Genomic DNA, 27,264 nt, shown 5'->3' with positions numbered 1-27,264 from the left:
AGTCGAGGGGCATGAAAGGGAAGCAGTGGTTGGGAAGGGAGTGAGACAGAGGTGTAGCCTATCCCCGATGTTATTCAATCTGTATATTGAGCAAGCGGTATAGGAAACAAAAGAAAAATTCGGAGTAGGAATTAAAATCCACGGAGAAGAAATAAAAACTTTGAGCTTTGCCGATGACACTGTAATTCTGTCAGAAACAGCAAAGGACCTGGAAGAGCAGCTGAACGGAATGGACATTGTCTTGAAAGGAGGATTTAAGATGAACATCATCAAAAGCAAAACGAGGGTAATGGAATGTAGTCGAATTACATCGGGTGATGCTGAGGAGAAACTTTCAAAATGTGGTGCTACAGAAGAATGCTGAAGATCAGATGAGTAAATCACATAACTAATGAGGAGGTACTGAATAGAATTGGGGAGAAGAGAAATTTGTGGCACAACTTGACTAGAAGAAGGGATCGGTTGGTAGGTCATGTTCTGAGGCATCAAGGGATCACCAATTTAGTATTGGAGGGCAGCGTGGAGGGTGTTAATCGTAGAGGGAGACCTAGAGTTGAATACAGTAAGCAGGTTCAGAACGATGTAGGTTGCAGTCGGTACTGGGAGATGAAGAAGCTTGCACAGGATAGAGTAACATGGATAGCTGCATCAAACGTCTCTGGACTGATGACCACAACAAACAACAATATTATCTACATTCTTGAAGTAGATGCACGACAATGACTATAACATGCTAAAATGAAAAAATGACTATAGGACCGATTAAGTGAAAAACGCTTTACGGCACCCTTTAAATGTCTATCATTTGTGGTGTGAACTTTCATTATTTACGAAACTGAACTAACTGTTATATTCAACAGGTAAATAAGATGGTACAATTGACACATGTTATTTCGTGTTTCAAGGAAGGGAGGGGGGGGGGGTAGTGGTGGGTCTGTACCATAGTCCATTTTTTTCGTATCGGAAATGACCATTCAGCTTACGTGTGAGGATCTGTGAATTACGATAATTATGTGTATTGCTCAACAGTAATCGACCAACGAGTGAATAACCTATCATAGATGTACTAAACGCTGTCTGGAAGTGGCTTCTCCATGAATGTTGAATCGGATTGTGTACGTTTGTGGCACATGATTACAGGTTCTGCTGGAGCATTATAGACCAGACAAGAAACTAAATTTAATATTCATAATAACAGGCATCACACTAAGACATAAATCGTCCTCTCGCAATGTTAATTTCATTTATGCAGCTTTAGGTTGGTGCACAAGTTCGTAGCGTTTTTCCACAAGTTTAATAAACGCAACAGATGTACCTAACAGAGAGTTTAGATATCAATGATATATTCTCCTTCACTATTTACAACAGTCTGCCAATACTGGGGTAACTTCTCAATCCCGCCAGTGTAGAAATCACGTAGTTTCGAGGCGAGGTACTCATCGAGCCATGGTTGGAGAAGCATTTTCATCTGGAAGGAAGTTCCTTCAATGCTGTTAGATAGAGAAGGGAAAAGATGAAAATTTGAGGGGGAAAGATCAGGGGAATATGGTGGGCTCGGAATGACTCCTAAATCCAACTCCTGTACAGTGTTTTTTGACAGTCTAGCAGAATACAGGTGGGCGTTATCGCGGAGTATCATCACTTCACGCAGTATTCTTGGTCGTCGTTCCTGGATCGCGGCTGCAAGACGTTTCAGTTGTTGACAGTAAATGTCAACGGTTATGATTACACCTCGGATAAGAAATTCGTAGTATTCCACAGCTTCGCTGGTCCGCCAGAGAAATTTGGGCTCAACCATTCCTCTTTCCCTACGTTAGCTCTAAAACACCATTTTTCGTCGCCAATAACGATACAGGATAGCAAAGATCGGTGTTGTTGACTAGCCAGTTGATGACCATCAAGCAGAGATGCACATATGGCCAACCGCAGATTTTTGTGATTTTGGCTTAGAGCATGCCGTACCTGTACACCGAGTTTTTTAACCTTCCCCGTTGCATGCAGTTGTCGCACGATCGTGGAATGATCACAGGTCATCACATTTGCCAGTGCTCTAGTATATCACGTGGATCATTGTGGATTAATACGTTCAAACGGTCTTCATCGAACCCAGGAGGTCTTCCTGAACATGGGGAGTCATTAATTTCAAAACGATCTTCCTTAAAACGAAAAAATTATTATCTTGCCGTGCTCTGTCCAGTGCACTGTCCCACACACGAGGCAAATGTTTCTGGCTGCCTTCTGTGCTGTCACCCCTCTACAGAAGAATCTGTCGGAAATATTCTGATTTCTCCAGTTGACACTCCATTTTCAACGTCCGCAGCTCCGCTCACTACTTCCAAATGAGAAAATGACATTGTGTAAGCTCAGATAGCAATAGTGAACTACAAATAAAAAGTGACTATCGACAAATAAACTCACAGCAAACGAAATACTAGCATTAAAAGCAAAAACGCCACTAACTTACGCACCAATCCAATAGATTTTATATAGAAATTTTTATGGACTGCGAAAATATTTTACGCCTTTGTTGCGTTCTTGGATTCTGCTAGCTGTTTCTTAATATTATCTTGATATATCAGAACAATAGGTCTTGGTTGTTTAGTACTCCACACCAAGAAGTCACATTTAATGTATGAAAATTTATAGTTGTAAGTGTTTCTGTTTCATACGATTTTGTAAACTGCTCCCTCTTGTACGCAGGCTGGTTTATTAAGAGGAGCGGACCCACAAAATGACGAACATTTATTTTTTGGACTTTTTGTATACTAAAATAATAGAGACTTTCCTTTTAAAATGACGTATGTATTTTGTATTTGGCTTACTTCCAAGAATTTCTAATTACTTCCTAAAAATAGCCTGGCACAGGTTTATCGCATTTGTTTTCTGAAACAATGTCATTCTAGCGGTACACTAATTGCAAGTATTACGCATTTAGTGATCGAGTTTTTCAAAAGACGAAGGTTACATAAAAGTCACGTACAGGAGTAACATAACAACGACACTTTTATCTGATAAGACGGACTGTGCTACTAGCAGTACTTAGGTCATTTGAGAGAAAACATCTTCTCCAGCATCCAGTGCGTGGAAACATGGACCTGAAGACTAGTATTCTGGTCTAAACGATGTCATTCATTGTCTCATTTCGATTCTGTTTATGACAATGACGGCATTATCTCATTAACTCAGTATCAGACGAATCTTTCCAAATTCTCTTTACGGTTTCCTTGTTCACATGTATGAAAATGATCTGATCATTTTATCTTTAGTATTTACGCCAGCTGTCTGGTCCCTATCCGCATAATCCACATAAAGCTCAAGATTTGTAGACTGGGTATATTTTTCTCTTCATTTAGGAGTATATGATGCTATTACCACATACACCAAGGAAATGTTGTCAAGTGTTATGTGCTCTGAGGAGTCCATGGTCAGTACTACGTTATTCAGACACAGTAAGGGAAATATAACAATGAGAGGAAACAGAAAAAAAAATATGGAAATGCGAGCTCGACGAATGGCAACTATATATAATGGCTCAGAAAATTCTTACTAGGATTCTGCTGTTCACTTCCAGCCACAACATAGATTTCGAATAAAAATTATCAGCGACAGCAGCTGAAAACTTCCGTTATGAGCCACACTTGGTCTGCCGACGGCCTCGTCAAAGAGGATGGAGGAACGCACAGAGTTTCAGGATAACCTCTTGCCCTTGGGGTGGGAAATGGCTTAAAAAATGGCGAAGAGTCAACAAAGTTCAGCGACACGAGGATCCAGAAGACAATGGCAACCACTATATTAAAGCACATGATGCATATCAACGGGACATATGGCTTGTAGCTGAGAAAGTGTCAAGATGATCTCTGCATTAGCAAAAGATTGGGAATTAGTCTCCCAGAGAGACCTTGGGAAGGGGGCTCATGAGGTGACAATGAAAAAAGGATAATCAAAGAAATTCTACGAGTCGGAAGTGGAATTTCAGAAGTTGTGGGTGGTAGGGAAACCAGAAAGTCTGAAAGGAGTAATGCCAAGTCTCAGTCTAGATATTGTGGGGATCAGTAAAGTGAAATGGAAAGAAGACAACTATTTCTCGTCAAACGAACACAGGATAATATCAACAAAAGCAGAAAATGCCTCAACGGTAGATTTGTTACGAATTGGAAGGTAGGGCAAAGATTGAGTTACTGCGAACAGTTCAGTGATAGGGTTGTTCTCATCAGAATCGACAGCAAACCAACATCGACCACAGTGACTCAGATACACCTGCCGACGTTGCAAGCGGAAGATTAAGAGATAAAGTATATGAGAATATTGAACGGGTAATTCAGTACGTTAAGTGAGGTGAAAATCTAATAAAAATGGGGTTCTGGAATGCGATTATAGGGGAAGGAGTAGAAGAAAGGGTTAGGAGAGAATATAGGCCTGAGAATGAAAGAGGAGTAAGAATGAGTTCTGCAATAAATTTCAACTACTAATAGCAAATACTCTGTTCAAGGATCACAATAGTAGGAATCACACTTGAAAAGGCCGCGAGGTACGGAAAGATTGCAGTTAGATTACAGCATGGTCAGGCAGAGATTTCGAAATCATATAAAGGGTTGTGGAGCGTAACCATAAGCAAACATATTCTCAGGCAACGATTTAGCAATGATGAAGCGTAGCCTGAAATGTGAGAGTCTAGTCAGGAAGAATCAGTGAGCAAAGAAGTGTGATACGGTAGTACTAGGGAATTAAGAGACACGCTTGAAGTTCTCTGAGGATATAGATACTGCGATAATGAATAGGTCAGTAGACAGCTCAGTTGAAGAGGAATGCACATATCTAAAAATGGCCATCACAGAAATTGGAAAGAAAACCATCGGTACAAAGAAGGTAACTGCGAAGAAACCGTGAATAATAGAAAAGAATACTTCAGTTGGTCGCCAAAAGAAGGAAGTATAGAAAAGTTCAGGGAAGTTCAGGAATACAGAAATACAAGTCACTTAGGAATGAAATAAATAGCAATTCCAGGAAAGCTTACACTAAATGGCTGCACGAAGGATGTGAAGACATCGAAAAAGTAAAGATTGTCGGAAGGACTGACTCAGGATGTAGAAAAATCAAAACAGCCTTTGATGAAATTAAAAACAAGAGAAGTGCAATGGGAAATCCAACGGTAAATGCATAGGCGAGAGGGGATGGCTGGAAAGACTACATTGAAGGCCTCTGTGAGGGGGAGGACTCTCCTGATGACGAGACAGAGAAGAAACAGGAGTCGACAGTTTAGAGATAGGGGATCCATTATTAGAATTTGCATTTAAAAGAGCTTTGGACGACTTACGATCAAGTGCGGCAGAAGGGATGGATAACATCCCATTAGACTTTCTAAAATCACTTTAGTGGCATGAAAATGACTATTCACGTTGGTGTGTAGAATGTATGAGACTTGTGATATACCATCGGACTTTCGGAACAATATCATTCACACAATTTCGAAAATTGCAAGGGCCGACAAGTACGAGAATTATTGCACAATCAGTTTAACAGCTCTTGCACCCAAGTTGTTGACAAGAATAATATGCAGAAGTATAAAGAAGAAAATTGACGATCTGTTAGTTGACGATCAGTTCGGCTTTAGGAAAAGTAAGGACATCAGAGACGCAGTTATGACGTTGCGATTGAAAAAGGAAGCAAGACTAAAGAAAAATGAAGACACGTTCATAGGATTTGTCGACCTGGAAAAAGCGTACGACTGTGTAAAACGGTACAAGTTGTTCGATACTCCGGGAAAAATACGGGTATGCTATTGGAATAGACGGTTTTGTATACAATATGTACAAGAACTGATAGGGAAGAATATGACTGGAAGACCAAAAAAGAAGTGCTCGGACTATTGTTCAACCTTTACATAGAAAGTTCGGTGACAGAAACAAAATAAAGTTTTATGAATAGGTTTCAAACTCGGGGTGAAAGGATATCAACGATAAGATTCGCTGACTACTTCGCTATCCTCAGTGAAAGTGAAGAAGAATTACGGGATCAGTCGAATGGAATGAACGGTCTAATGAGTGAAGAACGTGGCTGTGCGCAACTAAAAAGTGACGAAAGTAATGAGTAGTAGCAGAAGTGAGAACAGAGAGAAACTTAACATCAGAACTGGTATTCACGAAGCAGAAGAAGTTAAGAAATTATGTTACCTGGGCAGCAAAATAATTCACGACGGACGGAGCAAGGAGGTCATCAACAGCAGACTAACACTGGCAAAAAGGGCATTCCCGGCCAAGACAAGTCTACTAGTATCAAACATAACCCTTAATTTGTGGAAGAAATTTCTAACAACGTTCGTGTGGAGCACAGAACTGCATGGTACTGAAACAAGGGCTGCAGAAAAACGGAAACAGAAGAGAATCGAAGCGTTGAGAAGTGGTGCTACAGCCGAATGTTGAAAATTAGGTGGACTGATAAGGAATGATGAGGTTATGTGCGTAATTGGAGAGGAAGGAAGTATACGGAAAAGAGAGGAATAAATGGAAAACACGACAAGACCAAGAGACGGGATGATGAGACATCTGTTAAAACATCAGGGAATGGTACTTGAAGGAGCTACAAAGTGTAAAAACTGTAGAGCAAGAAAGAGACTGGAATACGTTCAGCAGATAACTGAGGACGTAGGTTGCAAGTGCTACTGTAAGATGAAAAATTTGGCGTAGGAGGAGGATTCGTAGCCGGCCGCATCAAACGGGTCACAAGATTAATGACTCAAAAGAAAAATTTAAAAAAGGACGCTTACACTGATCAAAAATTACAAGAGATGTACTTGAGAAGGCATGTAAATGCAGGAAAATTCCAGCTGGATTACATGATAGCCAGAGATTGCGATGTAAGATATTCCATTGAAGAGCTTATACAGAATCAGATCTGTAATAATGATGACTAATAGATTGAGAATCGTTCAGAAGAATCAATGTAGATGGAAGTGGGATACTGAACTATTGAGGCATGATGAGTTGTTTTTGAAGTTATCTAAAGCTGTAAATAGTACGGTAATGAATGCCACAGTAAGCAGTTCAGCTGAAGAGGACAATGACAGAAGCAGGACAGATAAACATAGGTGCAAGGAAGAAAACTGTGAACAAATCTTGGTAGATAAAGTAAATACTTCAGTTGACAAACGAAAGAAGAAAGTTCAGAAACGTTCAGGGAAAGACAAAAATAGAGGGATATAAGTCACTTACGACTGAAATAAATAGGAATTGGAGGGAAGCCAAGGCGAAATGGCTGTAGGAAAAAATTCCACTGTCAAGCGCAGAAGAGACAGCGTTTAGGTGGAAAGAATACATCCAAGGCCTCTAAGAGAGTCAACACCTGCTTGTTCATGTGGTGGAGGAAGAAATCTGAGTCAATTTGGAAGACATTAAGGATTATGTATTAGAGTCAGTGTTTAACAGAGCTTTGGAGTCTTAAAATCAAGTAAGACAGAAGGAATAGACAATCCTTCATAATTTGTAAAATCATTGAGCAAGTGCCACCCAAAAGACTATTTAAATTTGAGTGTAGAATCTATGAGACTGGAGATATGCCATCAGACTTCCGCGAAATCATAATCCCACACCTCGAAGACAGCAGGGGCAGATAAGTGCGAGAATTATCGCCCAATCAGCTTGACAGTTCTTGTACATAAGTTGCTGACGAGAGTAATGTGCAGAAGAATGGAGAAGGAAACTAAAAATCTGTTAGATGACTATCAGTTTGGTTTTAGGCAAGGCAAAGGCACAAGAGAGGCATTTTTGACGTTGCACTTGATAATGGAAGCAGGACTTAAGAAAAATCAAGACACATTCATAGAATTTGTCGACCTACAGAAAGCTTTCGACGATGTAAAATAGAGCAGGATGTTAGAATTCCTCAGAAAACTTATTGTAAACGATAGGGAAATACGAGAATTGTGCAATATGTATAACAACCAAGAAGGAACAATGAGAACGGAAAACCAAGGACGAAGTTCTCAGATTAAATAGGGTGTACAATATGGATGCAATCTTTCTGGCATTTAAATTTGTGGTGAGAGGATGTCAGTGACAAGATTCACTGATGACACTGCTACCCTCAGGGGGAACAATACATGTACTCATATATGACGTTGTGATTCAGACAGCATCCCTAATTAAATTATTTTTAACATATGTACACAAACTACCAATTTCTTGAACGATAATCACCCCACTGATCAATATCTTGTGAGCAAAAGAATTACTCCAATTGTTGTAATAGAATAAAATAACATATTCTTCTACATGACCTCATATTTACTAAGCACAGTTATTTTCCGGCGTTACAACAAATTAAATTTGCTCAATGCAGTTAAAAACTACAATCTTTGAAACTGATCCATGTAGTAATTTCTTTTGTTAAAGCATTGAGCGTCTTCATTCAATAAAACACTAAATAATTTCCTTGTTTAAATAATGTGATATTAATAATCAATTGTAGAGACTTATTGTCATTATTTCCATTAACATAATTAAGCTGGAAACTGCCATTTCTTTAGTAAACATCTAAAAGATTGATCTCAACTACGAGAGATCATAAATACTTGTTGTAATTGTGTTTGCTATACGTTGTGTGATTCACATTTTTGGCAATAATGTCAGCACCACAAAACTTTTTTTATTATATGAACTAAGATAACATAGAATGTTGATTCATTATTAAATGAACTTGCAGTGCAATTTGTTTTCATGTAAGATTAAACTGAGGTTACAGCTACAATAATAGAATCAATGTTATATGAATTACACAGAGTAATCCTTATGTAGTCGATGCACTACATGATCCATACTTCTGCCACATGATTGAAAATGCGAAATTTAGTATGTATTTGGAATCATACTATATGTGAGACTTCAATATATACAGAGATAAGGTTCTGTTTGTGTATGTACTTTGTGAGTTACCTATCTGGTACTGTTATATCCTGTTATTGATAGAAGAAATCATCAATAATCAATCATATATGCAAATTATGACACTTTAATTTTAGCTGGTTGCTGTTGTGTCTAAATTTTCACCCATAAATCGATAGTTATTTGCAGCTCTAGACTTTGTACTATTACAGTATGTATAAAGACAGAATAAAACTTTGATCATATAAAAGCTATTAAATGAACTAAAATTTACATTTTGTCATAAAGGAATATTAAAGAGTTGAAAGCAACATTGAAACATTTTTCACACTGATGCAAAGTGAATTATAGCTGAAGATTTTATCTGTAACCATTAATTTATTGAAACATTTACAAAAATATTCACAAAATAATTTGCAATTCTCAATAATCACACAAAACTTCCTGTATTGCTGTGTTTTGTGTTGTACTCAATGATTTATTCTTCTATTGTTTCTTCTGAAGAGGAGAACTTTGTTTCAAAAGATATCTGGCGTTGTTTGAAGTATCAGGTACTTTAATCAATAAAAATGAAACAACTTGTAATTTTACTATATCAATAAATATTAAAATCACGTTCATATTGAAACAAACTACATAAAACAGTTTTAAATAATTTAAATAAATAAAATTCATACTTAACATAACAAGCATAACAAAAATTTTAATGGGAGAGGTATGGTTAGATACACTCCAATGATAATGTGCTGTGACAAGCAGTGAATGTTCTTTGTGATTTGTTGAAGTATGGAATGATCACTAGATGAGACAAGACATGTACGAGACACCACATGTACTAATAATGTCTTTTGATGATGCAACTGTGAATGGGAGTTGAGGTAGCTCCAAAGGGATCCATGACAAGGTATTATTTTAAACTTACTATCGAAAACAAAACAAGATGAAGAAAATTGTGATATAGCATCGAAAGAGCCACTAAACTGTCAATATTTATGTTATTTCATAATATTCTCTCCTGTTGTTCATATTTGTAATCTGATTCTTGTTTACTAGCAATAATAGTGCCGGTTACTAGCAAGCAGTGAACAAAACTGTAACTGCTGTATTCGTTGTTGTTTTTGAAAATTGTATGACACCTCACTCACCAAGCTTGCGGTATTGTGAACATTTATGTTGATGATAAAATTCAATTTTTACCTTGGAGCCAAACAACAAACCAATAAATGCCAACTTCGTAAGTATTGTGTACCATAGGTCTTAAATGGACTGTTTTATTTATAACATCAGTTTTGTTCCCTTGCCTTACATAATTTCACACACACGCGAACTACTTGCCCAATAATAGGTGCGAACATGACAACTAAAGGGGCGGGTGTAGCTGTTCTCAGTGTGTGTGTGTGTGTGTGTGTGTGTGTGTGTGTGTGTGTGTGTGAGTGAGTGAGTGAGTGAGGTGGAACCTCAGCACTGAATGAGCAGAGAAGTGGGGCTGCAGTGACGTGACAGTGTAGTCGTTGATATGCATACAGTAACAGAAAAATGCGGTGGGAATGTAGTTTCGTATTTCTCGCTTAGTTTATTATTTAGTATAAAAAAATAAGGAAAAATGCATCAAAAACACTTCTTGAGTGTTGACGAATTCAGTCTCACATTTGTTTCGTCTTAAAACGGAGAGTAACTCTCTGGTAAAAACACCATAGGCATTAAGATTTAAGCGAAACAAACAGGTCACAGTCTCAATGAATGTATTTTGATACCAGGCGTGTATTGTCCCGAGACGATATGTATGTATCCAGCATTGAGAGGCGTTAGGAAAGCTTGTTGGCCTGATATATTTTTAATGAAGATACATGTCTTCAAGTACGGCTTTCCACATCAAGAATTTTCGCTAGCGAAGAAGCAATGACGGCACCAGCTCCAGATCCTTGACCTTGCTGGACTAAGAGACCCTGCAGCAGCTCTTCCGCTGTGTCTTCATCTAGTGGAATCAGCTCCCCTAGTTCCTCTAATACCTGTCTCCCCTTCGAAGACTCAACTTCTTTGTCGTCGTTGGTTACAGTTCTCGTTGGAGAAATAACAGTCTCTGGCGTCGTCCACTGTTCCTGTTGTATAGTCAGCTGACTGTCAGGACCAATGGACGCTGGTTCAATTTCAGTTGTAACTTCACTTTCTGGTTTGGCACTGTTATACCGAAGGAGCTGTTCATCGTGTCCGTCGGAACCGTCGTAAGTGGTAGCATTCTCTGTCGCAGCAGACGCATCATCGGTAGTGACACCAGGGTGTTCTTCAGAAACTTCTAGAAGCTGACGTTTATTTCTATGCGAATGGATTGTTTCTGTCTGGGGGTTCTCTTTCGACGATATGGTCCCAGAACGACGTAATGGAATTTCCATGAGTGATGTTGTTCCTGACTGTGTTGCATATCCAGGTAATGTACCAAACTGCCGTGACATCTCACGATTTTCTCGTAATATGGCCTCAATTTCTTTGAAAGTCGCCTCTGCCATCACATTTTCAGGAGCAGCGGCTGCTTTTATTCCAGATGAACGCTGTTGGTAACCTGGTAAATTTTGGAGCTGCTTCGACATTTGACGATTTTGTTTCAAGATTGCTTTGATTTCGCGAGTGGTAGCCTCTACAGCGCTGTGCACCCGCCTAAATGTCTTCATACCTATCAGTCTCCGCTTCCGGAAGATATCAGCTCTAGATGTTATGCTGGTGACTTTCTTGGGATTTGCTTTACCACTTCGCTGCAGAACTTTGGGCTGTGTTGTGACTCGAGGCACATTATCTTGGCCAGAGGTGGTTTCGGCTGGAGGCTTAAGTTCGTCGCTGATATCATCAGCAGCTCGCTTCTTGCGACGAGCTCTCGCTGGCTTAGATGGCCCAGTGTCATCGAAGACGTCGTTGACGTATTCTGTGGACGAACGCGGCGTTCTTCTGAGTGTATCATCCTGCCCCGTACCGATGGTGTTTGATTCGTACGAAGATGCCACACTGTAGACCTCGTCATCGACTGCACGACCAGATCGGTCAGTCTCCATGTCCTGCTCCTGCTGGATGTCGTTGGAGTTCTGGATTGGAATTCCGTGGTAGCTGTGCTGGTGCTTATTGGCGGCGCCGTACGTCTTCACTTTGGAGTGGCCTTGGATTATGAGGTACATGGGCCCCCGAAGTGGTTCCGCCGGTTGCTTGTAATGAGAAAACAGAGGGTCAGTGGTCAAGGAAGCCACGGTCGTAGCCACGGGGGTGGCACACGTGGTGACAGTCGTGGTAGGAGTGGCAGGTGGCGTCGTTGCGGTGAAGGCGTCGGACTGGGGAGCGACGCCGGTGACCGGCGTCGCCTCGTCGCGCAGCAGGCTCTGCAGCAGCGAGGAGAGATCCACGGCGTCGTGGGCGGCGGGGGGCCGCGTGGGGGCGGCCGCGGTGGGCGGCGCCGCGGCTACAGTGGCCAGCTGCGTCTTGCCCTCCTTCCAGTCGAGCGCCTGCTGCAGCGGCTGCGTCGTCGACGCGTGGTACACGAGGTTGGCGTGCTGCAGCGACACCGACGTCTGGCCCTGCGTCGGCCGCGCCAGCGCCGAGGCCGTCGGGGGCGGCGGGGGCGGTGGCATCAGCATGGTGTACGGCGGCCGCATCGGCGGCGCCGACGGCTTGTGGTAGAAGGGCGACGGGTAGTACGAGGCCGGCAGCGAAGAGTAGTGGTGGTTCGAGCCGAACTTGGACGCGTCTACGATCTTGAGGAACTGGTCAAAGACGTCGCGCCGGGATTCCAGCTGAGCCTGTGACGACTGCGGGGCAGTCGGTGGAGCCGCGTCAGCAGTGGTGGCGACGGGCGGCGGCAGCGGCGTGGGCTGGCGAGGTCGCAGCACCGGCACCTGCGACAGGAAGTCATCGATATGTCAGGGGTGAGGACACTGGTGTCCTCAGCAAAAGAACAGAAGAATTACAAGATCTGTTGAACGAACTGAACAGTGTAATAAATACTGAATGCCGTTGCAGGATAAAACGCGGAATGACGAAAGTAATTAAGAGTTGTAAAAATCAGATTAGCGATAGACTAACATAAAAATTGGTAACAAAGATGTAGGTGAAGTTAAGGAATTCTGCTACCTTGGATGCAAAATAACACATGGCGGACGAAGGCAAGGAGGACATAAAAAGCAGACTAGCAGCAAAGAGGGCATTCCATTCCTCAAGAATTCTGACTGTGTCAAAATGGTTCAAATGTCTCTGAGCACTTTGCGACTTAACTGCTGAGGTCATCAGTCCCCTAGAACTTAGAACTACTTAAATCTACGAGTAACTAACCTAAGGATATCACACACATCCATGCCCGAGGCAGGATTCGAACCTGCCACTGTAGCGGTCGCCCGGTTCCAGACTGTAGCGCCTAGAAGCGCTCGGCCACCCAGGCCGGCTGACTGTGTCAAGCCTAGGCTTTTATTTAAGGGGGGGGGGGGGTAGGACGTCAAACGGGCCGACTTGCAGCAGGAGAGTCACGGCAGGATATTTTAATTTCTACTGTCTATACTTTAACAAATAAATTCATAAAACTTTGTCACTATGACCAGGAAGGATTGAGGACTCACACTCATCACAGTATTCAAAAACGTAGCAAAATACCTTTTTTTTACATGTGAAATTTCATCATTTTTGCACTTATTACTGGCTGTATTTGTTGCTATAGGTACACTTTTCTTCCTAAGTAAGAGAGATTCTTCGATGAACTTTTCATAGCATACAAACAGTAGTTACATGTGTATGAAACTCTAGAATTTTCCAAATCTATTAAAAAACTGTGGAAGATATTGAAATAATTAACTATAAAACTTGAATTTTTTCTAAACATGATGTTTAAAATGTAACAGTTCATTCATTTTTTCATAAATTAAATAACTTCTAGAGTTTCATACACCTGTAACTATGGTTTGTATGCTGTGCAAAAGTCATCGAAGAATCTCTCTTACTTAGGAAGAAAAGCGTACCTATAGCAACAAATGCAGTAAGTGAAAAAATGATGAAATTTCACATGTAAAAAAAAATGTGTTTTGTTACATTTTTGAGCTTCCACTGCTATGAATATGAATCCTGAATCTTTCCTGGTCATGCTGTTAAAGTTTTATGAATTTATTTGTAAAAGTATAGACAGTGGAAATTAAAATGTCCTGTGGTGCCTCTCCTGCTCCAAGTCGGTCCTTTTGACATCCTACCTCCCTTAAGGAAGAAATTTGGGGTGCAACGTTGTATGGTAGTGAATCATGGACAGTGGAAAAACCGGAACAGAAGAGAATCGTATCATTTGAAAGATGAAGGATGCTGAAAATTAGGTGGGCTGATAATCGATGAGCTGGCTCTTCGATTAATCGGTGAAGAGAGGAACATACGGAAAGCAACGGTAAAACTGAAATGAGCGTTTGGTGTCAATGACCGGGAGGCCGCTTACGGGGAAATTCCGGCCGCCTTGGTGCAGGTCTTATTACATTAAACGCCACATTGGCGACCTGCGCGTAGGATGGGGATGAAATGATGAGGAAGACAGCACAACACCCAGTCCCTGAGCGGAGAAAATCCCCGACCCAGCCGGGAATCGAACACGGGCCCGTAGGACGGGAATCCTTCACGCTGACCACATTTTTTTTTAATCTAACTTTGTTCGGTTTCGTTCGTTACATCTGCACGGGGCGGACGTCGTAAGACACCCGTTTTAGTTCGTTGTTGATCGGTGAACTCAGTTTTTTTTTTATTACAGAGAGGCAGCTAACCCTCTGACCGAACACGCTGAGCTACCGTGCCGGCTGTCCACTCAGCTATCGAGGCGGATGGAAAGCAACGGTGAGAAGAAGGGAGAGGATATATCTTAAGACATTAGGGAACAACTTCTATGGTATAAGAGGGAGCTGCAGAGGGTAAAAACTGTCAGGGAAGACAAAGGCTGGAATACATCCAACAACAACGAAGAAGAGCAGATAGAAGAGGTTGACAGTCTTAAATTCCTGGGATTACAACTTGATAATAAATTCAGTTGGTAGGAGCACACCACAGAACTGCAGAAACGCCTTAACAAACCTGTATTTGCAATTCGAGTGTTAGCAGACATAGGCGACATAAAAATTAAAAAGCTTGCATACTTTGCCTACTTTCATTCCATAATGTCATATGGTATAATATTTTGGGGTAACTCTTCAAGTCAAACAAAAGTTTTCAGAGTCCAAAAGCGTGTAATACGTATTATTTGTGGATTAAATTCACGGACGTCCTGTAGAAACCTCTTCAAAGAACTGGGTATACTAACTACTGCCTCTCAGTATATTTACTCATTAATGAAATTCGTCCTAAATAATATATCTCTTTTTCCAACAAACAGCTCAGTTCATACATACAATACCAGGAACAAAAATGATTTGCACAAGGACTTAAAAGCACTTACTTTAGTTCAAAAAGGGGTCCACTACTCAGGAACACACATCTTCAATAATTTGCCAGTAAACCTAAAAAATTTAGTTACAAATAAAGCTCAGTTTAAAAGGAGCCTGAAAGACTTACTAGTGGCCAACTCCTTCTACTCCATTGACGAATTTTTTAATAGAAACAAGTGATGTATTGTATATATTCATACTATTAGTTTTGTTATTTCAGCTTAAAAAAAAAATAAATTGACATGTTCCACATCCACGAGGATCTCCTCAGCACGGATCTATGGAACGAAAAACTAATCTAATCTAATCTAATCGAATCTAACATAATTGAGATATCAAAGCAGTCAGAAGGAAGATGACTTAAAAAAAAAAAGACCTTGAGGCTTACGCCTCGCCGTAGAGTTATTTACGTAACTCATTTGTTTACTTAACCTGATATTTATTCCTTTCATCTGACAAAATTATGGTTATCAGTCCCTGTCTTGCATCTGTCCTGGTATTGCACATATTTTGCATTTTATTTATTACGATAAAAGTGTAATAAGTTACACCTAAAAACACACAACATTCTAAGTCTAAAACATGATTGCTTGACACTTCATATAATGAACAGCAGTAAGATAAAACGGTAGAGTTCACATTCGTTCATGAAAAGTACAACAATAACGACAAGTTACAAGAAGGTAGTTTTAGTGCTGAGACTGACTGAGAAATGATAAGAGAAGGAATTGACTTGGGAGACGGGAGCATTAGCGCCCGACAGAAGGAAACTGGCGATATACGTTAATTTTTGGTGAAAGTTTGAAGTTAACACAAGGAAGTGCTTTAGTTTCTTCTTAAAAGCAACAGGGAACAGCATTGTCCGGATAAGTGCAAGAGGAGGACAGCGCAACGTCGATGAAGTTTGTGAATGTTTTTGTTATGTGGATGAGCCCAGTAGGATATTAGATAAGTGAGACTACGTGTTTCGATTATGATGAGATGATTAGTATTTAACCTCTGTTGTGATGTACTGCGGCGCACGGGCACTGAGAGGCCGATGAAGAAGACGTAGCATACGACAGTCACATAATTTGTCTGTCTGCAACCAATCTAACTGAACCTACGAAGAACTGACATTGTAAAACAGACGAGTGTTGCAGGTATAATGCATACAGGCATTCTTGGTTAGTTACAACCACAATGGTGGAGTTTCGACGAAATGTCTAACTTCACAAATTCACGTTTCGCATCTGTGGAAATACACCGAGGGAAAAAAATCCATCTCGAAAAAACAATTAATATAGAGTAATAAAATTTCGAAAATACATTTATGTAGGTAACATATTTAAGTGATTAAAACTGCAAGATTACAGTTTGATGCAAGCGCTAGATAACTATTGCAAATATAATATGCTAGTACATTAATAAGGCCGGTATTACACTATCAAATTTCTTTGTCCAATATCTTTGTCCAATATCTTTGTGAAAGATATTTGATAGTGTAATAGGGACTTTGTCAAATGTCGTCCAATATTTGATCAAATCTAGGGCCTCGCTGTATATTTGATCAAAGAAACCGCTTGTCTTCTGTTCACTGCAATGTGACATGTTACCACATGGAGCGCTAGCATCGCTGCAGCGTTCTGTCGTCTGTAGTGTTTTTATAACCATTGCCAGTAAATACAATTGGTGTGTGCCGACAACTACAAAATTAATAAAGATGTCTGAAGCTGATGAGACGCTTTACAACGTGAGGCACCCTGAATACAAAAATAGATTAAGAAGATTGGAGACGAGACCTGACCTGACCTGACCTAACCTAACCTAACCTAATCTAACCTAACCTAACATAACATAACTCTCTCCTGTAGCAAGGAATGAGAGTGTTACAGTGAGCCTGTCTTCTGAAGATGTAGCAGTTCTTAAGTGAATATTGTGCTTTGTGATATTAGGATACACTTCACTGAGCATATACAAAAATGTATGCTCATCCATTCTTAAGTAATTGATGTACGACTTGACGTCTTCCACTATAAGCTCACGTAACAAGTTTTGTTGAATGCTTTTATCGTGTCGTCGTAAAACCCACGGCTTCACCCAGATGAGATTAGTTTTTCGTTCCATAGATCCGTGCTGAGGAGATCCTCGTGGATGTGGAACTTGTCGATTTTTTTTAAAGCTGAAATAACAATACTAATAGTATGAATAAATACAATACACCATTTGTTCCTATTAAAAATTTCGCCAATGGAGTAGAAGGAGTTGGCCAGTAGTAAGTTTTTCAGGCTCCTTTTAAACTGATCTTTATTTCTAACTAAATTTTTTATGTTTCCTGGCAAATTATTGAAGATGAGTGTTCCTGAGTAGTTGACCCCTTTTTGAACTATAGTAAGTGCTTTTAAGTTCTTGTGCAGATCATTTTTGTTCCTGGTATTGTATGTATGAACTGAGTTGTTTGTTGGAAAAAGAGATATATTATTTAGGACAAATTTCATTAAGAAGTAAATATACTGAGAGGCAGTAGGTAGTATATCCAGTTCTTTGAAGAGGTTTCTGTAGGACGTCCGTGAATTTACTCCACAAATAATACGTATTACACGCTTTTGGACTCTGAAAACTTTTGGTTGACTTCAAGATTTACCCCAAAATATTATCCCATATGACATTATTGAATGAAAGTAGGCAAATAATGCAAGCTTTTTCATTTTTATGTTGCCTATGTCTGCTAACACTCGAATTGCAAATACAGATTTGTTAAGGCCTTTTTGCAGTTCTGTGGTGTGCTCCTACCAACTGAATTTATTATCAAGTTGTAATCCTAGGACTTTTAAGACTGTCAACCTCGTATGTATGGTTCCATTTTTCCCCCACTTCTTTTCCGCATGTGCACACAATGCAATTGGGGTACGTACAACTGCTGCGGTTAATAACAAGTTGTTGTCAGCCATCTTGAACTTTGACGAAAAATTCGATGACAGTGTAATACCCCTTCTAGCGCTACGTCAAAGATCTTTGTCAAATATATTGGACGGAATATTGGATCACATCTTTAATCAAATCTTTGACAAAGAAATTTGATAGTGTAATACCGGCCTGACCGATGTAGCCACCAAAATATTGAATGCAAGCATGCCAACGTGCTTGATTGTGTTGCACAAGTGCAGGACATCAGTTTGTGGGATGGATTTGAATGCCTGTTGCACTTGGGACGTCGATACACGGGCGGTTAACACTGTTTGTGGATGACGCTGGAGTTATCGTCCGTTGATGTCCCGTATGTGCTCGATTGGAGACAGATCTGGTGATTGAGCAGCCAACACTCTGTAGGCCGTATTGGGTCACAACAGACGAGCTTTATGCTATCGGAAAACAATCCGTGGAATGCCGTTCATGAATGGCAGCACAACAAATCTAATCACCAGACTGACGTACAAATTTGCAGTCAGACTGCGTGGGATAACCACGAGAGTGCTCCCGCTGTCATACGAAATTACACTGCAGACCATAACTCCAGGTGTGGTGGGTCCAGTGTGTCTAACATGCAGTCAGGTTGATTCCAGGCTCTCACCTGGCCTCCTTCTAACCAACACACGTCACCGAAGCAGAGCCAGCTTTCATCAGAAAATCCTGCTCTCCAATGAGTTCTCGCTTGACACTAGTAAAGTCGCAAATGGCTATGGTTTCGGGTGAGTGGAATTCACGCTACAGGGCATCTGGCTCGAAGCTGTCCTTGAAGTAACCGATTTATAACAGTTCGTTCTGTCACTATAGTGCCAAATGCTGCTCAAACTGCTGCTGCTGATGCAGTACAATGTGCCAAAGCAATACGCCGAACTCGATGATCTTCATTCTCTACAGTGCTACGTGGCCGTCCGAAGCTCGGTCTTCTTGTCACTGTACATTCTTGTGACCACCGCTGACAGCAGTCATCTACAGTGACTACATTCCTGTCAAATCTTCCTGCAATATCGCAGAAGGAACATCCATCTTCTCGTAGCCCTATTATAAAGCCCCGTTCAAATTGAGTGATGTTTTGATAATGGCTTCTTTGTCGCCTTAAAAGCATTCTAGGCTAAAATCAACTCACCACGTCCAATCTCGAAGCTTATCAACGATCAGTGCCGTTACAGCGTGTATTTAAAGCAAACCTGATTTACATCTTCGCAGTGGCGCTACTGGCGCCTCTCTTATGCAAATGTTGAGAAAGTTGAATAGACGTCATATGTAGAAACGCGCCTACCAACTTTCATATATGTCGCTCAACTTGTTCTCTGTGTTGAGATTTTTTTTTCCGTCACTGTATGCATAGAGGCAGGCGAAAATCTTCCTGTTGTGGCGACAGTATTTTCTGCACAGTTGGGATACTCGGCCAAAGTTACACACAAGTCCTTAGCGGTTTTTTAATAATGTATTGGAATATCGTCGAGTGGAATAGGAGGCCATTATCTGCGGGGTTCAGAACTTATTAATTTCTGATACTAAAAATACTTGGGACAGCTTTGCACTGTAAGTTCCAGGTCTTGCGCCCACCTTACCACTGGAGACAGAACATCATTCCTATGAACCATCGTACCATTGACGTCTTCAAGTCTATCATTAAACTAAAGCACGTAGAAGTTACTTGTGCAGGTGGACGGACCCGAGGAGATGCCACTGATATTACGTTAACTTGTATTGCCCTTAATGATGCATTACACAAAATGTTTGTAGTGTTGTAATACTTTGTAAGGAGATGTTACATGACTTAGGTGTAATTACTTTTCTTTCGTGTAATGCTGCTACTCATAGCATTCTCACTTATTATTTACACCTTTTTTCGGTTCTATATTAATCTTACCTTCCGCCATGAACCATGGACCTTGCCGTTGGTGGGGAGGCTTGCGTGCCTCAGCGATACAGATGGCCGTACCGTAGGTGCAACCACAACGGAGGGGTATCTGTTGAGAGGCCAGACAAACATGTGGTTCCTGAAGAGGGGCAGCAGCCTTTTCAGTAGTTGCAGGGGCAACAGTCTGGATAATTGACTGATCTGGCCTTGTAACATTAACCAAAACGGCCTTGCTGTGCTGGTACTGCGAACGGCTGAAAGCAAGGGGAAACTACAGCCGTAATTTTTCCCGAGGGCATGCAGCTTCACTGTATGGTTAAATGATGATGGCGTCCTCTTGGGTAAAATATTCCGGAGGTAAAATAGTCCCCCATTCGGATCTCCGGGCGGGGACTACTCAAGAGGATGTCGTTATCAGGAGAAAGAAAACTGGCATTCTACGGATCGGAGCGTGGAATGTCAGATCCCTTAATCGGGCAGGTAGGTTAGAAAATTTAAAAAGGGAAATGGATAGGTTAAAGTTAGATATAGTGGGAATTAGTGAAGTTCGGTGGCAGGAGGAACAAGACTTTTGGTCAGGTGATTACAGGGTTATAAATACAAAATCAAATAGGGGTAATGCAGGAGTAGGTTTAATAATGAATAAAAAAATAGGAGTGTGGGTTAGCTACTACAAACAGCATAGTGAACGCATTATTGTGGCCAAGATAGACACAAAGCCCATGCCTACTACAGTAGTACAAGTTTATATGCCAACCAGCTCTGCAGATGATGAAGAAATTGATGAAATGTATGATGAGATAAAAGAAATTATTCAGGTAGTGAAGGGAGACGAAAATTTAATAGTCATGGGTGACTGGAATTCGTCAGTAGGAAAAGGGAGAGAAGGAAACATAGTAGGTGAATATGGATTGGGGGGAAGAAATGAAAGAGGAAGCCGCCTTGTAGAATTTTGCACAGAGCATAACTTAATCATAGCTAACACTTGGTTCAAGAATCATAAAAGAAGGTTGTATACCTGGAAGAATCCTGGAGATACTAATAGGTATAAGATAGATTATATAATGGTAAGACAGAGATTTAGGAACCAGGTTTTAAATTGTAAGACATTTCCAGGGGCAGATGTGGATTCTGACCACAATCTATTGGTTATGAACTGCAGATTGAAACTGAAGAAACTGCAAAAAGGTGGGAATTTAAGGAGATGGGACCTGGATAAACTGAAAGAATCAGAGGTTGTAGAGAGTTTCAGGGAGAGCATAAGGGAACAACTGACAGGACTGGGGGACAGAAATACAGTAGAAGAAGAATGGGTAGCTCTGAGGGATGAAGTAGTGAAGGCAGCAGAGGATCAAGTAGGTAAAAAGACGAGGGCTAATAGAAATCCTTGGGTAACAGAAGAAATATTGAATTTAATTGATGAAAGGAGAAAATATAAAAATGCAGTAAATGAAGCAGGCAAAAGGGAATACAAACGTCTCAAAAATGAGATCGACAGAAAGTACAAAATGGCTAAGCAGGGATGGCTAGAGGACAAATGTAAGGATGTAGAGGCTTGTCTCACTAGGGGTAAGATAGATACTGCCTACAGGAAAATTAAAGAGACCTTTGGAGAGAAGAGAACGACTTGTATGAATATCAAGAGCTCAGATGGCAACCCAGTTCTAAGCAAAGAAGGGAAAGCAGAAAGGTGGAAGGAGTATAGAGGGACTATACAAGGGCGATGTTCTTGAGGACAATATTATGGAAATGGAAGAGGATGTAGATGAAGATGAAATGGGAGATAAGATACTTCGTGAAGAGTTTGACAGAGCACTGAAAGACCTGAGTCGAAACAAGGCCCCGGGAGTAGACAACATTCCATTAGAACTACTGATGGCCTTGGGAGAGCCAGTCATGGCCAAACTCTACCATCTGGTGAGCAAGATGTATGAGACAGGCGAAATACCCACAGACTTCAAGAAGAATATAATAATTCCAATCCCAAAGAAAGCAGGTGTTGACAGATGTGAAAATTACCGAACTATCAGTTTAATAAGTCACAGCTGCAAAATAAGAACGCGAATTCTTTACAGACGAATGGAAAAACTGGTAGAAGCGGACCTCGGGGAAGATCAGTTTGGATTCCGTAGAAATGTTGGAACACGTGAGGCAATACTAACCTTACGACTTATCTTAGAAGAAAGATTAAGAAAAGGCAAACCTACGTTTCTAGCATTTGTAGACTTAGAGAAAGCTTTTGACAGCGTTAACTGGAATACTCTCTTTCAAATTCTGAAGGTGGCAGGGGTAAAATACAGGGAGCGAAAGGCTATTTACAATTTGTACAGAAACCAGATGGCAGTTATAAGAGTCGAGGGGCATGAAAGGGAAGCAGTGGTTGGGAAAGGAGTGAGACAGGGTTGTAGCCTCTCCCCGATGTTATTCAATCTGTATATTGAGCAAGCAGTAAAGGAAACAAAAGAAAAATTCGGAGTAGGTATTAAAATTCATGGAGAAGAAGTAAAAACTTTGAGGTTCGCCGATGACATTGTAATTCTGTCAGAGACAGCAAAGGACTTGGAAGAGCAGTTGAACGGAATGGACAGTGCCTCGAAAGGAGGATATAAGATGAACATCAACAAAAGCAAAACGAGGATAATGGAATGTAGTCAAATTAAATCGGGTGATGCTGAGAGGATTAGATTAGGAAATGAGACACTTAAAGTAGTAAAGGAGTTTTGCTATTTAGGGAGTAAAATAACTGATGATGGTCGAAGTAGAGAGGATATAAAATGTAGACTGGCAATGGCAAGGAAATCATTTCTGAAGAAGAGAAATTTGTTAACATCGAGTATATATTTAAGTGTCAGGAAGTCATTTCTGAAAGTATTTGTATGGAGTGTAGCCATGTATGGAAGTGAAACATGGACGATAACCAGTTTGGACAAGAAGAGAATAGAAGCTTTCGAAATGTGGTGCTACAGAAGAATGTTGAAGATAAGGTGGGTAGATCACGTAACTAATGAGGAGGTATTGAATAGGATTGGGGAGAAGAGAAGTTTGTGGCAAAACTTGACTAGAAGAAGGGATCGGTTGGTAGGACATGTTTTGAGGCATCAAGGGATCACAAATTTAGCATTGGAGGGCAGCGTGGAGGGTTAACATCGTAGAGGGAGACCAAGAGATGAATACACTAAGCAGATTCAGAAGGATGTAGGTTGCAGTAGGTACTGGGAGATGAAGAAGCTTGCACAGGATAGAGTAGCATGGAGAGCTGCATCAAACCAGTCTCAGGACTGAAGACCACAACAACAACAACATTAATCTTACATTGACTCTGAGAGGCTGCTATTTTTCTCGTTCCTCATAATCTTGTACAATTGATTTGTAATTTTACTGTACAAATTTTTTATATCTAGAGTCAATACTTTATGTAACATGTTATTATAACTTTTAAGCTGAATGAATGAAGAAGTTTTAGTTATATCTTACATGGAGTCTTTGAGGGCGAGGTCGATAGCTCAATCTTTAGTAAGGCTCACTTGAAAGTTTTGTGTTAACAATTATGACAGGAAAAACATTAGCTGCTAATGACTCACTCTGTGCATCAGGAGGACGATAGAAAATAAGTGTTCGGGAGCCGCAGAGATCATAATTCTGTGGGACGTATGTATTATACGTCATAGAATGAACATCGTGGATATTCATGAAAACATCCTACGTATCGAACCAGTCAGAACAATGTGGAAAGAAAGAAAAATGGCCATTTCTCACAGCGCCACATGCAGCTGCTCCTGTTCCGTGGGCCAAGCAACACATGAAGTGGACAACAGCTCTCTGGAGGCGTTTGGTGTGCTCCGACGAGTCTCCATTTTGCCTCTTTTGAAATAATGCACGCCTCAGTGGATCGACGGTACAACGTGGTGTTTTACCTGTAGTGTGTGGAAGGTATAGTTGAGATCCGGCTGGTTCTGTGATATTTTGGAGCTAAATTTACTGTGAACTTTGAACCAGGATGTCAATGTTCACATTTATGGTAGCAAAGAGTTGCCCTTCCTCTGACGCCTCCGTTATGAGTATGCTGTGGACACTCGCGTCTTACAGTAGTTCAACAGCTTTGTTCACAGGGATGCATGTATACGTTAACTGCTTGAGGAACATTCAAGCACCCTATCGTACTTCGACTTGACGGCTAAATCATCCGATCTTAGCGCCACAGAATATCTGGGACTGTCTGCAACAGTTAGAGAAGCGTAACACTTAGCGTCGAACAAATTGGTACCTGTGCTGGACGTAATCTTCAATGAATGCCTTCAGCTGGTAGTGGCATAACTGAAAGAAACGACCCTTTAAGGCTATGGGCGGTGTTATGGTATTAGCGTGAAGTCTCCTGGGCGTGAGAAACTATTTGTCCGGATGGTTTTGTAGCATTGCCACGCCGGGTAATCAACTAGATAAGATTGCAGAATGAGATTTTCACTCTGCAGCCGAGTGTGCGCTGATATGAAACTTCCTGGCAGATTAAAACTGTGTGCCCGACCGAGACTCGAACTCGGGACCTTTGCCTTTCGCGGGCAAGTGCTCTACCACTGAGCCACCGAAGCACGACTCACGACCGGTACTCACAGCTTTACTTCTGCCAGTACCTCGTCTCCTACCTTCCAAACTTTACAGAAGCTCGCAGGAGAGCAGTCGGCTTTCAGCCGTGTTACCGTGCGGACGGGCTCGGCGCGCCGGGCAGTGCTCCGCAGGTGTTGTTGTTTACCCGCTAGCGCGCGGTCGTGTCGTTGTCTTGCCGTATAGTACCTGTACCGACCCGACATGGCGTTCTCATATCGAAAAGCTACAATCAAACTAACGTTCAACGCATCGTACACGCGACCGAAGGCCCATGAAATTGAACGGTTTCTACGAGACATCATGCACATCGAACCACAAGAACTGATAGGAATTCATCTGTCTATTGTAACCAGCACAGTGTACCTAAAACTGATTGACGAAGCGGCCTGCGACAGACTACTCCAACGATCCGCAAACGGCTTTCGCTTCTGTCACGCAGACGGTAACGTGAGCGTGGTAGGAGTTGACCATGCTGGTCTGGGGGTGCGTACCGTGCGCATCTTTGAACTACCGTTCGAAGTTCCTGCCAACCTAGTCGTTGATGCGCTGCGGCCGTACGGCACAGTTCTGAGCCACACAGAGGAGAAATGGAACACATTCGAAACGTACCCTGTCCTTAACGGGGTACGACAAGTGCGCATAGAACTTAAGAAGCACGTTCCATCGTATGTTTTCGTTGGTGGCTGCCGCGCAATTGTTATATATGATGGACAACCGAGGACCTGTTCGGGCTGCGGCCAGGAGGGCCATGTTAGAACTGAGTGTCTGCAGCGCCGCCTCGTTCAGGTGCCCCGCAATGAACTTCCCCAACGATCCACTATGACCTCTCTCCCGCTAACATATGTGGAGGCGGCACGACATGATGTGATGGATGATCAAAACCTGCTCCCTCCTCAAGCCGCTGCCAGCTCCGTTGGAGAGTCAGCGCCGTCGACGACGCCGCAGCCCGACTGTGCAGAGGTTCCTACGGCCTCCGCCCACCGCAGCGTCGTGGGCACCCAGCCACCGTCACTGTCGGGATCAGACACAGGGGTTCCTAGCGACCGAGACTGTGTCGAGCCCCGCCCTCCAGTGGATGTCGAATCTCGGACCCGAAAGCAAAAATCACCCAAGCGACACAAGAAGAGGCGATTGTCAGCTGACGAACAGGACAGGAATGTGAAGCCGGCGGAAGACATCGACTTCGTTGACTCGCCCACAATTGCAACGGACTCCAGTGGCATCATTCACCAGAAGGTGCCTGAAGACAGGGAACACTCTCCTAAATCTGGTGACCCAGAAAACGAGGCGCACTGCGTCGACTCCCAAAATGTGGGCTCCTGTGAAAGCGTCCAGCCCCCAATGACATCACAATCGTCTCTTGGTGATTGGGCAGACGATATGGAGGCAGATGATGCACAGCAAACATCGATATCTCCACCAGAGCCCATGGCTGCCATTGAGCCCGGAGGGCTCTGCCAGTCAGGGACTCCTACGGCACAGTAATGCACAGCATGCAGATGGCTGGCTGTGTGGTGTCTGAGATCACTGCGGGATTGCACCGGCGCACTGCCTCCGCCACTTGATATGTCTCAGTCATACCGTGTGGGAACAGTCAACGTAAATGGTGTCCACTCCACTGTCAAGACCCGCATGTTACACGACATGATCAGAGCGGCAGACTTTGCCCTTCTCCAGGAGGTCCGTCCCGAGCTGTGTTTAGACCTATATGGCTACACCACGTACAGCCTACCCGTAGGTGATGGCGCAGGAGGAACGGCCATCCTTCTCCGAGATGGCATAGACGCGACGGACGCGACGTACTTGCCGAACGGGCGAGGCATCGCACTCACACTTGGCGCAGTGCGCCTCATTAACGTCTACGCTCCCTCCGGTAATTCGCACCGTGGTGACAGGCATGTCTTCTATTCGGAGGAGTTGACCCCACTTTTGCAAGGAAATATGGACCATTACATAGTGGGCGGCGATTTTAACAGTGTTCTGCGGCCCGAGGACCAGATACCGCATTACGTCCCATGCCCGGCTCTACAAGCATTGATACGTGACCTCGCGCTCCACGACACATGGCTCTTACATCATGGGACCCAGAGTGGATATACGCACTTTACCAGCCATTCTGCCAGTCGTCTGGACCGGATATACGTCTCGCGTGCCCTCCGCACAGCAACCCGTGATGCAGAACTCTGGCCGACGGCCTTCACGGACCATCTCGCATACATCTGCACTGTCACCTTGCCCCGACAACTCACAAGACGCAGCAGGGGCCCGTGGACGCTGAACGTCTCCCTCCTTCGCGAGGAAGCGTGTCGGCGAGCAGTCACTGACACGTGGCGTCGATGTATCGGGCGCCTGCCTATGTATGCTTCCACGTTGCTGTGGTGGCTGGGATGTGTCAAACCTGCCCTCCGAAAGACCTTGATGGCCTACGGGCGTGACAGATCGAACTGGCAAAGGGCAACATCGGAATTTTACTATACAGCGTTACGTGAGCTGGCGACGCAACCGCCGTCTCCCGAACGTCAGATGTCCGTACAACGCATCAAAGCTCGTCTACTTCGCATCA

At 42.3% G+C, this 27,264-nt stretch overlaps 1 protein-coding gene across 1 annotated transcript in view; it reads right to left on the bottom strand.

The window, feature by feature from the left end:
• Positions 1-9,411: 9,411 nt before the first annotated feature.
• LOC126195300 (uncharacterized) overlaps positions 9,412-27,264 on the bottom strand; it is a 195,970-nt gene continuing 178,117 nt past the window's right edge. The window contains exon 4 of the mRNA XM_049933854.1: positions 9,412-12,748. Coding sequence (XP_049789811.1) covers positions 10,730-12,748 — 2,019 coding nt within the window. The 3' untranslated portion in view covers positions 9,412-10,729. The remainder of the gene's footprint in view (positions 12,749-27,264) is intronic.

Source organism: Schistocerca nitens, chromosome 7 (assembly GCF_023898315.1).
Source record: "Schistocerca nitens isolate TAMUIC-IGC-003100 chromosome 7, iqSchNite1.1, whole genome shotgun sequence".
Taxonomy (NCBI): Eukaryota; Metazoa; Arthropoda; class Insecta; order Orthoptera; family Acrididae; genus Schistocerca; species Schistocerca nitens.
This window is presented reverse-complemented; position numbering and strand designations above follow the sequence as displayed.